The sequence below is a fragment of the Carassius gibelio genome, chromosome B13 (assembly GCF_023724105.1).
Source record: "Carassius gibelio isolate Cgi1373 ecotype wild population from Czech Republic chromosome B13, carGib1.2-hapl.c, whole genome shotgun sequence".
NCBI classification, from domain to species: Eukaryota; Metazoa; Chordata; class Actinopteri; order Cypriniformes; family Cyprinidae; genus Carassius; species Carassius gibelio.
Genome location: NC_068408.1, coordinates 10,291,352 through 10,305,597, shown reverse-complemented (window position 1 = coordinate 10,305,597; position 14,246 = coordinate 10,291,352). Strand labels below are relative to the sequence as shown.

The following is a 14,246-nucleotide window of genomic DNA, read 5'->3' as shown; positions in this document are numbered from 1 at the left end:
TGAAAAATAACGTGTTTCAAAACCACCCTTTTCCGCTAGATGATTGGTTGAGAAGCCCATGACGACGCAGCACTACATCCAATAAAAAGTGGCGTTTATTTCTCGTTGGTTTTGATTGGGTCACATGGATTAGCAAAGGCGGGTCTTGATTAAGCGGGTTTAGGGCGCCACCTGAAGTTCAAGCTCATAAATGAATGAACGTTGTTTCGTCTTTTGAGCTTGTAAGAGAAAGAACAAAACTTGTTTATGTAATCATGTCGAACAGCACTCGAAGTTTTCCCGAAATCTCTTATGTTATCGGCCGATGTGACTCGACACAGACTAGTTCAATTGCAGATCAGCTAAGAGCAGTGAAGGACGGAGAAGCCTGTACTCTAATAGACTTTAGGAATTGCAGTGTTCTACAATGCATGACATGCAACACAGTGCTTGGAGACTCTCTCGGCATCTGTGGGGAAGTCCCGAGCCTCCAGAGTATCATTTGTTTGAGTAAGCTGTTCTCGTAATACCTTTAAAAACATGCAGACAAAAATTCTCAAGATTTTAATGCAGCCTTGAATACTTTTGTAAAAAGCACCAAAGACCAAACACGTGGATGACTGTTGTGATGATAACCACTGCATATTAATCTTTCCCTCTGAAGAAGTTACTGAGGATGTGAGGGTACACAAAAAGTTGGAGATGAGTTTGATTGGTAAACTGGCTTTCTCGTAAGTATAGTTGTCTGTTGATTTCAGCGTATGTCCAGCATGTGTATGTCCCATCATCCTGTGGTTTCTCTGTAGCACCCACCAAGTCCTTGACTGTGCTGGTTGCCATAGTGCCATTGGCCTTGTTCTTCACTCCACCCCAGAGCACCTGTCTGCTTTACAAAACCTCTTCCTTTTACGAAAAGAGCTCATAAACTGGTGGGTGTAATTATAAAAAAAAATAAAAAAAAATGGAAAAACAAGTGACGTGACATTCAGCCAAGTATGGTGACCTATACTCAGAATTTGTGCTCTGCATTTAACCCATCCGAAGTGCACACACACACACACACTGTGAACACACACCTAGAGCAGTGGGCAGCCATTTATGCTGTGGCGCCCGGGGAGCAGTTGGGGGTTCGATGCCTTGCTCAAGGGCACCTAAGTCGTGGCATTGAGGATGGAGAGAGCACTGTACATGCACCCCCCCCCACAATTCCTGCCGGCCCGACACTCGAACTCACAACCTTTTGATCAACCTTTTACAACCTGACTCTCTAACCACTAGGCCACGACTTCCAAAAAAAACTGCTAAAAATCTGCTAAAAATCTAACCATCCTCAGGCTATCCAAGGTGTGTAGATGTAGATGAGTTTGTTTCTTTTCCAGGGCACATTTGAAGAAATGTAGTATTACATTTCTCAAGGAGAGTCCAAACAGCAGATAAAAACATCATCATAATTTTTTAAGTAATCCATACGACTCCAGTCCACCAGTTAATGTCTGTGAAATGTAAAACGGCATGTTTGTGTGACTGGAGTCATTTGGATTACTTGTGAATTATTGTGACGCTTTTGTCAGCCGTTTGGAATGTCATCATGCCGGCACCCATTCACTGCTAATGATCCACTGGTGAGCAAGTGATGTAATGTTAAATTATTCACAATCTTTTCTGAAGAAAAAACAAAATCATCTACTACCTGGATGGCCTCAGAGTGAACAAATGTTAATTTATGTACATATCTATTTTTTTCTGAACCATTTATTTAACTCTTTTAATGGATTCTTAAATCAGATTTTTTTTTTTTTTTTTTTGACCAATGGTTTACATTTTAGCTACATGCTAAGAAGTGGTGCATGTGTTAAAGCCTCCAAAATCAACTTCAAACACAGACTAATGGACAAAAATATTAAAGAGGTGAGTACTTATGCCAATAAATAATGACCATTTATTTTCCAGAAGGGGATCAACATTATATTTTATTCAGTTATATTATAAGTTGCCTTTACAGCTACTCAACTCACTTGGGTAAAACAATGAGAATTCCTCTTCTCCTCTTTCTAGCTGGAGCAGGATTTAGAAGCTCAGCTGAAGCAGGTGAAGATTCTGGAAGGAATGATGGAAAAAATGTACACAAGCAATGTAAGCTAAAGCAGTGCCAGGCAAGGAATATGTAGTGGCTTTGTTATAACTGCTGAAATAGTGTGTATTTATATTTTTGTATTATGTATTGAATTACAATGTCATTCTTTGAAAATGTTTAAAATGAGTGAAATACTAACTCCATTGGTTATTGTATTTCTTTATTTACATTATGTGCAGAGAAAGGAATAGTATAACAGTAAATAAAAGTATATATTATTTAAGAAAAATGACTGATCTAATCTCTTACACTACCAGATGAAGTATAACACTGAAGAAAGAAAACACAACACATGTTTATGATTGGCACCATGCTGCTTTTTTATTGCTAAAATTTTATAATTGTTTTGTACAAAATCATGCGGGGCGCATCTGTAGTGCATAGGTCAGACTAAGCATAGAGTTTTACATTCAGAGGCAAAATCAGCAATGCAAATTAGGTCATCAAAGCATACAAACTTATGTTCTGCACTATTTGCAATGAACTTGTAATTTTATTTCATTTAAACTCACAATTGTTAGTTTTGCTAAAACATACTGTATCTTGCCCCTTGAATCACAGACTTGTAACATTTTAATTATACAATACTCAAATCCAAAAAAGTAACATTTTTAATTGATACATCTGTGAATAATTTACAGCAGTGCTAAACCTTTGGGATTTCATGCATTTGAAAAGAAAGTCACAACATTAGTCCACTCACAGATTTACCACATTTCTGCATAAATATGTTCAAGCAAAGCTTAATTATTGCATGCAGCACATTATTATTTTTTATCCACTTCTGCCATGCATCAACAAATGTTTTTTTGCATTCTTATTAAAAAAAAAATACTAGTTTATTCCCAATGGATCTTTTTCATTTTGTGAATGTATTGTGGTATATTGTTTACTCAGGATTCACTAAGAAAATGAATCATCAGAGTGTCACAAACTGCTACCAGAACACTGCTCATATTGCTGTTAATGAAAATAAGATGTAAATGTACATACAGCTTATGTGCGTTCCACAATGGTTTGTATGTAAACATGCAAGGTCAATAGAAGGGCATAAGCCCTGAGTGTGTGTGTGTGTGTGTGTGTATGCATATATATATATTTACTACCTATCAACTTTCTTCCACTGGTCCAAAATAAAAGATTATTTGTCAGACCCTTGGTGCTACCTTCACATTTATTTGGTGTCAACGAATAATGGGGCTGTTAACAGCTAGTTCTGTGCTACCAAATATAAGTAATGGGATATTCTGGATAAAACGCTTACAACCGTCACAAATATGCTACAGATTTCTATTTCACAAAAACACCACTGAACTATTCTGACACTATAATTCATGCATAAACTGGTTATTGCTTCTAAACGTTGAACTGAATACACATCATGGCTTGCATATCTTTGAGTATATTTAAAAATATAGTTTGCATTCCAGTCACTGAGGTATTTATCTACATTACAATGCTTTGATAATTGCTTTATGCCACTTAATATACTATGTTACTTTAAAATCTAGAGTTTCTGCTACTAGGAATAATCTACCCACAGCTCTAGTCTGAAACAACATTACCTGATGGAGAATGCAATATTTGAGGTATGAATACAAACACAGTTCTAGGTTACTCTTTCTAATCAGGACGAGAATACTTTAGTCTTCTGTGTGTCCGATTATTACAGACCAAATAACGTTTCAGGATCAATTATTCCCATAATAAGGAATCATCTTGAAACAGGTATGAAATACGCTTTACTTCTTCTAAGCCACAAAGCTAAATTTTCTGCCGTTAAGGACTTTCGTTTTTATCAGAGTCAACTATTTTGGGCCCAGACCTTAATTTTGCACAGTACCAACTAGGACAAACTCACACAGTGCTTATGAAACATATATATGTATTTCAACATGGCTAGCTGCACATCAATATCAACCGCCATTTTTCTAATCCTCAGCATGCTACAACACATTATTATTAACTAATAGTGATTACCTGTTAATAAACAACTGTGTTTGTCGATTAAAATCTAAAATGAACAAACTCAGCATGAGTGAAAATGACTCGCCTAGTCGCCTCTTAATCAAACCGATCAAGATGTAGGTGCTGCATCCATGGTGGTTACTAAATCATTATCTGCCTATTTTATTTTCTAAACGACTTTATTATAGCATATATTGAATGTCACTACGACTATTAAACTCAGCAAGCATCGCTACCGTACATGCATGGCCATGTTTATGCTGGCACTACAAATCCCGCCACCCTAAAGCAAGCGGATGAAACTATACATCATTTAATGGAAGACATTGGTGATTTTGTTGTTTTTGCGAACAACTTGTCACTTGTTTGTACAATATACAAATTCATCTCAAAACGACAAAGGAAAGAAACAAATATTGCACATTTCCCACACTGAGGCCTCACTACTCTTTTTTTTTTTTTTTCATGAAAATTCATACTCTGTACATGACACTCTTATTTCTACCAATCCATATGATAGAAACTAAACTACTGTAAAAACTAAACAAAAACTCGGTACATTTTCTCAACACAGATGAAGTTAAGTTCCTATGTTCACAGTGCACTGTTGCTGAGGACTGAGCAAAGGCTGTGACCAACTTGCCATAATCTATTTGAGATGATACATTAACAATACTAAACTATTAACAACAATTTAAAAACATTGTGACCAGGGTCTAACATTTAACCATTCTACCGCCTGCCTTCAAGCCTAATGAGGATGATAACAATGAGAACGTTGCTAGATGAAAATGACATGTTTATTTCACTCTAATTTATCCTCTTGGAAAACATGTAGGACAAATAGATACTGAGGGCCAAACCTTTGGAATAATTCAGATTTTTTATTTATTTAATGGTTTTGGTTTTACGATTTTATGCTCACAATTTATGCTACATTTATTTGATTAAAAATACATTAAAAACAGTAATGTAAAATAGTACATATGTATATTATATTTCACGTATATTTCAAAATGTAATCTATTTTTTTTAATGGCAGAGCTAAATTTTCAGCATATATTGCTGCAGTGTTCAGTATAACATGGTCCTTCAGGACACAATAGTTAAAAAAACTAAAAAAATTATTCCAAACTTTTGGCTGACTGAGTCTGACCAGTGAACTACAAGGTCTCTATATGATTTATGTGATATTCCCAAACCTATTATTAAAATAACATAAATGAAGTGAAAAGAAAGAAGCTCACTCTTCCAAATGATTTCCAAAGCATCTGACAGACAATGACTCGATTTACATTACTGTGAGGAAAGCATGCGAGTATAGTTTGATCGTAGTGCTCGCTGTGTGGGTCTGAGCTGTGGTAACTTCTGAGGTAGTAAAATAATTATATTCCATTATGTCCTGCATCTCATTAGCACCCCACCCCCACTAGAAAGGTTTAACTGTGGAATTTATAAAGCTTATGCTCAGGTAAGTGTGCCACTGTCTGTCTCAGTTTGTCAGTACTTAGAAAATATGAAAGCATGGTTCATGGTTTTGCGAAAGCACCAATATGAGTTCTGAATTAAGAGAACAGCTATCTGTCTACAGTTTTTCGCCTCAGAAAATAAATTTTCAGCCATTTTCAAGACATTTATTAAATAAATGACCAAATAGTGCTTTACTGGTAGTTTTAAAGCTAAGCCATGGAAACAGACAATCGGGAGATGGGAGCTTTTTAAAAAAAGATGTGTCTAGGCACTTAATCTGCAGATAATAAAACTGTTAGATGAAGCTACTTCATCTTGTTTGCATGATTTAGTTTTTAAATGTGCATTTGTTTTACCTGCAAAGCAAGTGCGCTTCCACTATTTCCATGTTAATTTTTTTTTTTTTTTTTTTTTACACACAACCTGCAACCATATAAATATTAGACTGGACTTTATTTGTAACAAATATGAACAGAGGATGGCTCTGTACTGTGGCACAATTGTGTTACTTTTTTTTGGACATGAAGAGCTTATGGTTCTTTCATGGATAAAAACTACTTCAGTTGTTGTCTCCAAAGTGTAGAGATGATATGTTCATAGACCAATGACAGTTGGTATGCTGAACAAACATTTCCCTTGAATAATGCTGGAGGAATGTCAACTTATCAGGATGAAGAGTAGTTCGAAGAACAATGGCATGACGGTCTCATCTGCATAGAATGGACATATGAAAAAGATCAGAGAAGGCAAGGAGGTAGAGCTGGGTTGACAATGTTGATTTGAATACATTTTCATTTTGATAAACCAATTTCAGTTTTTCAATCAATTTTTTAGTTTATGCTATTTTGTTGATGTGTAAACAAAACTTCACTAAACTTTATTGGTAGCACACCTGCCATCCAATAATCACAGTAGGCCCTAACAAAATTAGCTTTCAAATCATGACAATACTGTCACAAAATTCAAACCATAAATACTATTATGACAATCTTTAATATTAAACATGGAAAGAAACAGTACAACTTGAATGTACTACAAGCAATTTAAATGTTGGTATAAATCAACCTACATTTTATTGAAGTGTTTTAAATTATATTGCATAAATCAATTAAAAAATTTGAGTTGGTGGTGGTTATTATAGAAAAAAATAAACAGTAGTTTTAACTTCAAACTTTGGATTTGTTAATTTAACCTTTAATATTATTGAAATGTACTAAATGACAGGGTTACCTGTAGTTTACAACATTAGTACATAAAATGTACTGTACCTGATATACCCAAATGAATTGAGATCAGAATCGAATAAAAAGATGGTGAATCCGAATCAAATTAATTTGTTAAATCAGTGTCAATACCCAGCCCTACTACAAGGAAGTAAGTTATCTTGTGTTATTTTTGTTGCACAAACTGACCTACCGGGTCATGAGTTAATTTCATCACTGTTCCTTTCTCTTCTTGATATGACATATGAAGGGCACTGTTTTGAGAAGACAAAGAAGGTTAATTAAGCTCTGCATTCTCGTTTAACAATATAGTTATTAGTTCTAAAGCACTTATGAAAGGAAAGGACAAAGTGCTTGAAAGAACAATGAAACTGAATGCACAACCAAATAATGTGCATCTCTTCTCCTACACAATGCATGACCATCTACCGAGTGACGCAAGTGCTGGCATGCGAAACTGCAACACAAAGATTAGACAAAGACAAGCTCCTGTAGTGCAGGTCAACACTCGTCGTGCACTTACCGTCTCCGGTGATCTCGTGCTGGTTTCGAAGCGAGTGAACTGGAACTAAAATCACCTTCATCATACTCGTCAGTTGAGTACGACTGGCCAGGCTCTGAGACGTTCAGTGAGCCTGGCCCCGCTTCGCTGCTGCGGCGGAGGACTGCGCGCTACGCCATTTCGGTCCCGTGTGTTCTACTGCTACTGCAGCGCTCTTCCGGCGCGCATCGGTGTCTGTGCTCTGATTGGGCAGCCGAGCGATCTTTCAGGCGAACAAGACCCGCCCTCTGGGACAACAGACTCCGGTCTACAGGTGAAGAGAGATTTTTATAGGCTATATACGAATGAATAATAAACAACAGCATTATAAATGACAACCTAGATCCAGAAAAAAGGTAGAAAAAGAAAACTTAAATCAAATAAAAAATCACAATAAGAAGATACGTGAAAAAGCATGAATAATTCACATACTTAATATTTAGTTCATTAATATTTAGGAAAACTTCCAGATATTGAAAGTCTCGATAGCTTGAAGTGTCTTATGCTCACCAAGGCTGGATTTATCTAATCAAAAATACAGTTAAAATAGTAATATTGTGAAATATGATTACAAAATAAAACAACTGTGATGGAAATTATTCTAATACGTTTATTTGGTGCTCAAGAAACTTTTCTTATTATTTTTAATGTTGAAAACTGTCGAGCTGCTTAATATTCTTTCAGCATCGTTGTATAAATAAATAAATAAATAATATATATATATATATATATATATATATATATATATATATACACTATATACATATATATATATACTATATATATATATATATATATATATATATATATATATATATATATATATATATTTAAAAGAACGGCATTTATTTGAAACAGTTTTTCTAAACGTTGTGGATGATGATCAATTATGTTCTTGCTGAATAAATAATATTATATCATAATTTAAAAAATAGTACTGACCACTGATCTATATATGTTCTCTATTATAGATCAGTGGTACTGACCCTAACATTTTGAATAATAGTTTATGGACTTTAGCTACAATTTATAAAAGAATATATTCTCCACATAGTTTGGAGGCTATTTAATCAAACAGGAGACTGACACGGGTGGAGGGAGATTTGTTTATTTGGCATTTTATTGATTTATTAAATAAATGAATGTATTAGTTGTATATAACGCGTGGAATGCAAATAGCTAAACTAAATAAATATTTAGAAACCTGTAAATAGTTTTATTGCACTAGGAATATAATAAAAATAGTACTAAACTCAAAAGCTAGTCTGTTTTATGCAATAAAATAAGTTAAATGAATGTGCATATGCATTAACCATTCCAAACCGGTTTTGTGTAATGTATTTGCCTGAGGCTTGGCCACATGATGTGCTTTGATCTCTCTCTCTGTCACACACACACACACACACACACACACACACACACACACACACACACACACACACACACACACACACACACACACAAGCACGCACGCTTGCCTCCTCCCCCCTGCACTCTGCGCGTGCGTGCGTCTGCGGTACAACATCAACAGAATGAGCTCTCCTCGTTCACTGTCAGAAATTAAACAAAACCCTTTACATCCCAAGTAATTAGGTGTGTATTTAAGTATTGAGTGCATTTCAAGCTAAATCTCACAATCGCCTTTTCTGGACTTTACTCCGCGGTTGAAAGGGGTAAGAGATTTTCTTCGATTTCTTGAAATTAGATTATGTGCAGATGCAACAGTGCTAGGCCGCAGTCTTATAAACAAGCATGCAATTGTTTTTATGGGCGTTAAGATTCAACCAGATCCGAGAAACTGTTGCATTTTACGGTAATTTGGTTTCTGAATGAAATAAAAAAACTAGTCTTTCAACCTATATATTTAACAGCAACGCTTCCGCAAAAGTTGTCTATCAATAAAGGCTTGGCTGCAAAAACACCACAGCGTCCATGAAAGATTATTCCCTGTCTTAAGCAGGATACAAAATTCTTCCAAAACTAACTATAACACAAGTGCATTTTTTATGCTTTTTATAGTGAGACCAACTTTGTGGCACGTGCATTGGCAAGCCTAGAGCATTGTGTTAGCAACGCAAAAGTTTGTGGGTTCGATTCCCTGGGAACACACATACTGGTAGAATGCACTTTGGATAAAATCGCTTTGGATAAAAACGTCTGCTAAATGCATAAATGTAATATTTGGTAATAAATCTCCTGATAGAAGAAAAGCATACACTAAGTAAAGTCTTGAATAATGCATTATACACTAGCATTGAAAAAAAAATGTGTATGTTGATATATTATGTATGCATTAAATGAACAAAAGTGATGGTAAAAACATTTACACTGCTTCAGCAGACTTACATTTCAAAAATATTTTTTTTTTTCTAAAAGTATGTAAATCACAGTTTTCACAAACCTATAAAAAGGATAGTTCACCCAAAAATAAAAATTGTCATAATTTTCTCTCCCTCATGTCTTTCCAAACCTGTAGTAAAAGCTAAAGTAAAAGATGACAATTTTAATATTTGGATAAACTATTCCTATTCATAGCACAACTGTTTTCAACAAATGTTGTTTGGAGTAACAAATTAGAGTAATTTCTGAAGAATCATATGACACTGAAGACTAGACTAATGGCTACTGAACATCTGACTTTGCCACCACAGGAATAAATTACATTTTATATAAAAAAATAGATACAAAAATTAAACTGTAATATTTCATGATATTCCTGTATTTACTGTATTCCAATATTAGCATATTGTTTTAATACAAAACCCTCCATTAGTGCTGATTTTTTTTTTTATAGGCTACATAAGATATTTTTTTTTGTCACGACTCATTCTTATAGTGTTTTTGGAACTTGGTGTTATTTGTTTTCATGCATGTATCTAAAGTGTAACCAACTAGAAGTGCAAAAAAATTGAGAGGGGGAAGAGTGGATCTAGAATGGCCGGAGGAAGAAGAGGAGCGAATAGAACAACATATTGTCGTTCTCCACTGAGCAGTGAGACAGGTTCCATTGGCAACAGTAACCACTCCACCAGCTCACCCGTGACAGGTGTGAGATCACGAACCAGGTGGGGGCACGTTTGACCAAAACGGTACACATAATAAACTAATGTTCTGTTGCTATGATGTCATCCACCTCCAATGTTTCAAATAACATGCTGTTTGGTCATCAGGAATGGATCCGGGACGGGAATCTCCAGCCCTCCGCTGGCCACTCAGACGGTGGTGCCACTGAAGCACTGTAAGATTCCAGAACTCTCCCTGGACCGGAAAGTCCTGTTTGAGCTCTACCTGTTTGGGTGCCATCTAATAGCTCTGTTTGTGCATTACGTCAACATCTACAAAACTGTGTGGTGGTACCCCCCATCGCACCCACCTTCACACACCTCTCTAGTGAGTCACATGTCGTAAGTCTTTAATTAAACTTCACAGAAACATCCAGTGTTCATTTCTTTCACAAATGAATTGCTTTTGTCTCTGCAGAACTTCCACCTCATTGATTATAATATGTTGGTGTTCACCATCATAGTGCTTGCTCGCAGGCTAATTGCTGCCATTGTAAAAGAGGTAATGTGCATTATCTCCTAGCTCTTCATTTCATTTTAATAGCTTTAAAAATGAATAAGTTGTGCATTCTTTTCCTTTTTCTTTGCTCCAAAGGCATCACAAAGTGGGAAGTTATCCTTCCCGCATTCTGTCTTCCTGGTGACGGCACGTTTTGCCGTTCTGACTCTTGCAGGATGGAGTCTGTGTCGTTCACTTATTTATCTCTTCAAGACATATTCTGTACTCAGCCTGCTCTTCCTCTGCTATCCGTGAGTAATAATCTACACATCCGCTGCCGTGGATTTGAATGTTTCCAGGTGTTGTAATTTTTACCCCTGTTTTGTGAGATTTCGTGGGTGAAATCCACTCATTTCAACGGGAATCCACATGATCTCGAATTTCTTGTGAAGGTGAAAGATTTCCCTCACAGATTTTGCATCAGGTTCAAGTCGGTCGCACAAATTTGCGATGTTGGCCTACAGAAAGCTGGTTGGCCTGAAAGTGACTTCTGTGTGAGATATGAATATTGGATTTTTTTTGCCCATGAAATTTTGCTAATGTGACTGCACCTTTACTGCTTTTATAATGCATGTATGATGGGTCATGATGGTTGACTTGCTACTGATAATATGATATTATTTTGATCTTATGGTCTATAGGACGGACGGATGGATAGATAAATATTGTGCTTTGATGTTTTGGCTGGTTTATATGTGCATAAATGTGCAATTATTTAAAAATAGATTTAAGTCATCCATTCAGAATTTTAAAGTCAAATATTATGTATGTTTTATAATGTTTGTAACTAATTCACTTGTATTATTTTGTAATATCTATCTTTCCCCCTCAGGTTTGGAATGTACATCCCTTTCTTCCGACTCAGCTGTGATTTCCGGAGGACTGGATCCATGTCCCCATTCGGCAGCATGAGTTCTAAAGAGGTGAGCAGTGCTGCATTGGGCCGTGGGGGACGGGACTATCTGTCCGTCCTGAAAGAAACATGGAAGCAGCACACCAGTCAGCTGTACAGTGTTCAGCCCATGCCCACCCACGCCTGCTGTCTCTCGCCTGACCTCATCCGCAAAGAAGTGGAGTACTTGAAGATGGACTTCAACTGGAGGATGAAGGAGGTGTTGGTTAGCTCCATGCTCAGTGCCTACTATGTGGCGTTCGTACCTGTTTGGTTTGTCAAGGTGAGTGCATCAACAAGTGGTCTTTTGGGCATGAACGCGCATGCGGTGTGTGGACGAAGAGAACAGGTTTGGTTGATGAGGAACAGGTGATTCATGTGTAATGAGTCGATAAATTGAGATCGGACTGGTTGTAGGCAAAAATCATTCTTGGTGTTTAAACCAGCCCATGCAAACATTTTCCCAGATATTATTTGTATGGCTTTGTATCTGCCCTCAATGCAAATCTTTGGTTTTTCGGCGTCATGGGTTTTGTTAAAATTCCTCTGGAGGGAGTTTGTGTGATAGATTATTTCATTATTATGCTGATTTGGTGCTCATTTTTTTGTTATCTGTGTTGAAATGTCAGTCATTATTAACATTTTAATGTAAACAATAATGTGTTAAATCAGGGTTTTTTTTAATGAATAAAAATTCAAAAGAACAGCATTTATTTGAAATAGATCTTTTGTAACATTATAAATAGATTCACAGTGACTATTGATCAGATGTCATTGACAATGTCACTGTCAATTGTTTTACATTCGTGCATATGGCTCTTTCTTAATTTTTCTGTTTGTGTTTAGAGCACACAATATGTAGATAAACGCTGGTCCTGTGAGCTGTTCATCCTGGTTTCTGTCAGTACTTCTGTCATTCTGATGCGGCACCTGTTACCTCCCCGCTACTGCGACCTGCTCCACAAAGCTGCCGCTCACCTGGGCTGCTGGCAGAAGGTCGATCCTTCCCTCTGCTCAAACGTCCTCCAACACATGTACGTCTGACCTGGGGCTATAGAATTGGCATAAGTTTAGGTTGTGTTAGGTTTTTGTGTGCGTCTTTGCTGGGTTTTGGATAATATTATTTTTACTGCTAAAATGTAAGTATAGCAGGTGCTGAATAATTCCAAATGCATTTACAAAAGAGCCTAATTTAAATTCTTGTTCACAATCTGATGTGCACTTAGCCTTAAAATACCTGCATTGTGTTGCATGTTTCAACATGTTCATTTGATCTTGGGTGTTGCCGTCAACAACAGATTTATTTATAGCATGTTAAATGAAATTGAAGCCAAGCCATTTTTAAGCATGATATTTTTTTATACTTACATTGGTTTTCAAAAAGCACAACTAGAACAGATTTCTGTCCCATACTTATTTTAACCTGTTTTTGCTAAATGACATTTATTTTTATTAGTTTTTTTGCATGAAATATTATTCTTAAATTGTGTCAAAATGCATTGCTTTTAAGCAAATGTAATGACTTTATGACGTTTTTGATTTTTTTGTAAGGTGTAATAGCTTGCTTTTTCTGTTTCCTGCAGATGGACAGAAGAGTACACATGGCCACAAGGAGTTTTGGTCAAGCACAGTAAAAATGTTTATAAGGCCATGGGCCATTATAACGTAGCAGTTCCCTCAGATGTCTCACATTATCGTTTTTATGTAAGTATAAGCTGTAGATGAACATTTTGAAGATTTTAGAAACATTGTTACAAAGGGTTAATAATATATTAATGGGAATGTTATCGCAATAACCGCTGTTCCCTTCTTTTTTCCCTTTCTTTTAACAGTTTTTCTTCAACAAACCTCTTCGAATATTAAACATTCTTATAATCCTGGAAGGTGCAATGATATTCTACCAGCTATATTCACTCATGTGTTCAGAGAAATGGCATCAGATGATATCATTAGCTCTAATATTATTCAGTAATTATTATGCCTTTTACAAACTACTCAGAGACAGAATAGTTTTGGGAAAAGCGTATTCGTATTTAGCCAGTGCCTCCAATCAGAAGGTCAGTTAGACAAGGATAAATTATTGTCAGTCATCACAAATGAGCAGAAAACATGCATGAGAGCTGTTTTTATTTTTTCTACAAGTGCATTTCTCTCTATGTTCTGACTTGCCATGAAATAAAAAGGAATCATATTTTTGTACTATGGCTGTTTCTCTGAAGTTTTCTTTTAAAGGACCTAGTCAAAGACAATGGGGTTTCTTTATTTTGAATCAAATACTATTTAAAACAAGTAAACACTAGCCTTGCTCCTATTGTTGTGTGTTACTGGTGGCAGGGTTTATGTAAATTTTAGGTTTTGTGATGTCACCAACCCAGGTAGAAGCTCATTGGATGTTGAACTCGGTAAAGCTGCTTTTGACTGCTTCAGTCTAGAAGATTACCCCCCTAGATTAAATATGAAACTCCTAATAAAACAAAA

The 14,246-nt window shown here is 36.0% G+C and overlaps 2 protein-coding genes and 1 long non-coding RNA gene across 4 annotated transcripts; 2 read left to right on the top strand and 1 right to left on the bottom strand.

Annotated features, from left to right (window-relative positions):
• The first annotated feature begins 29 nt into the window (after positions 1-29).
• LOC127970015 (protein Mis18-beta) lies at positions 30-2,251 on the top strand. Of its 2 annotated transcripts, none has more exons than XM_052572201.1 (5): positions 30-489; positions 644-710; positions 786-908; positions 1,806-1,887; positions 2,035-2,251. In XM_052572201.1, exons 1-5 carry the CDS (start codon positions 195-197, stop codon positions 2,119-2,121), a joined length of 654 nt encoding a protein of 217 aa, XP_052428161.1. In that variant the 5' UTR covers positions 30-194; the 3' UTR covers positions 2,122-2,251. The 2 variants fall into 2 exon arrangements, with proteins under 2 accessions (XP_052428161.1, XP_052428160.1); XM_052572200.1 differs by having other exon boundaries at positions 87-489; positions 575-710.
• Positions 2,252-5,985: 3,734 nt separating this feature from the next.
• LOC127970016 (uncharacterized) lies at positions 5,986-7,554 on the bottom strand. The gene is made up of 3 exons (XR_008156475.1): positions 7,298-7,554; positions 6,968-7,028; positions 5,986-6,261 (listed from the first exon to the last, which is right to left on the bottom strand). It is a non-coding gene; the product is annotated as an uncharacterized LOC127970016 (long non-coding RNA).
• A 1,243-nt stretch (positions 7,555-8,797) lies between these two features.
• LOC127970786 (transmembrane protein 39B-like) lies at positions 8,798-13,970 on the top strand. Its single transcript, XM_052573519.1, has 9 exons — positions 8,798-8,988; positions 10,198-10,380; positions 10,486-10,705; positions 10,796-10,879; positions 10,973-11,127; positions 11,709-12,051; positions 12,615-12,802; positions 13,352-13,472; positions 13,601-13,970. The coding sequence occupies exons 2-9, from the start codon at positions 10,250-10,252 to the stop codon at positions 13,832-13,834; spliced, it is 1,476 nt and encodes a 491-aa protein (XP_052429479.1). The 5' UTR covers positions 8,798-8,988; positions 10,198-10,249; the 3' UTR covers positions 13,835-13,970.
• Positions 13,971-14,246: the final 276 nt, after the last annotated feature.

What these genes read in the sequence shown, in the direction of transcription:
- LOC127970015 (XM_052572200.1), top strand. Translation starts at nt 195, where the DNA reads ATGAACGTTGTTTCGTCTTTTGAGCTTGTAAGAGAAAGAACAAAACTT. An exon ending in CCAGAGTATCATTTGTTTGA is followed by an intron (nt 490 to 574) that starts GTAAGCTGTTCT and finishes TTTTGTAAAAAG; the next exon opens with CACCAAAGACCAAACACGTG. An exon ending in CGAAAAGAGCTCATAAACTG is followed by an intron (nt 909 to 1,805) that starts GTGGGTGTAATT and finishes TTTACATTTTAG; the next exon opens with CTACATGCTAAGAAGTGGTG.
- LOC127970786 (XM_052573519.1), top strand. Translation starts at nt 10,250, where the DNA reads ATGGCCGGAGGAAGAAGAGGAGCGAATAGAACAACATATTGTCGTTCT. An exon ending in TCAAACGTCCTCCAACACAT is followed by an intron (nt 12,803 to 13,351) that starts GTACGTCTGACC and finishes TGTTTCCTGCAG; the next exon opens with ATGGACAGAAGAGTACACAT. An exon ending in TCTCACATTATCGTTTTTAT is followed by an intron (nt 13,473 to 13,600) that starts GTAAGTATAAGC and finishes TTCTTTTAACAG; the next exon opens with TTTTTCTTCAACAAACCTCT.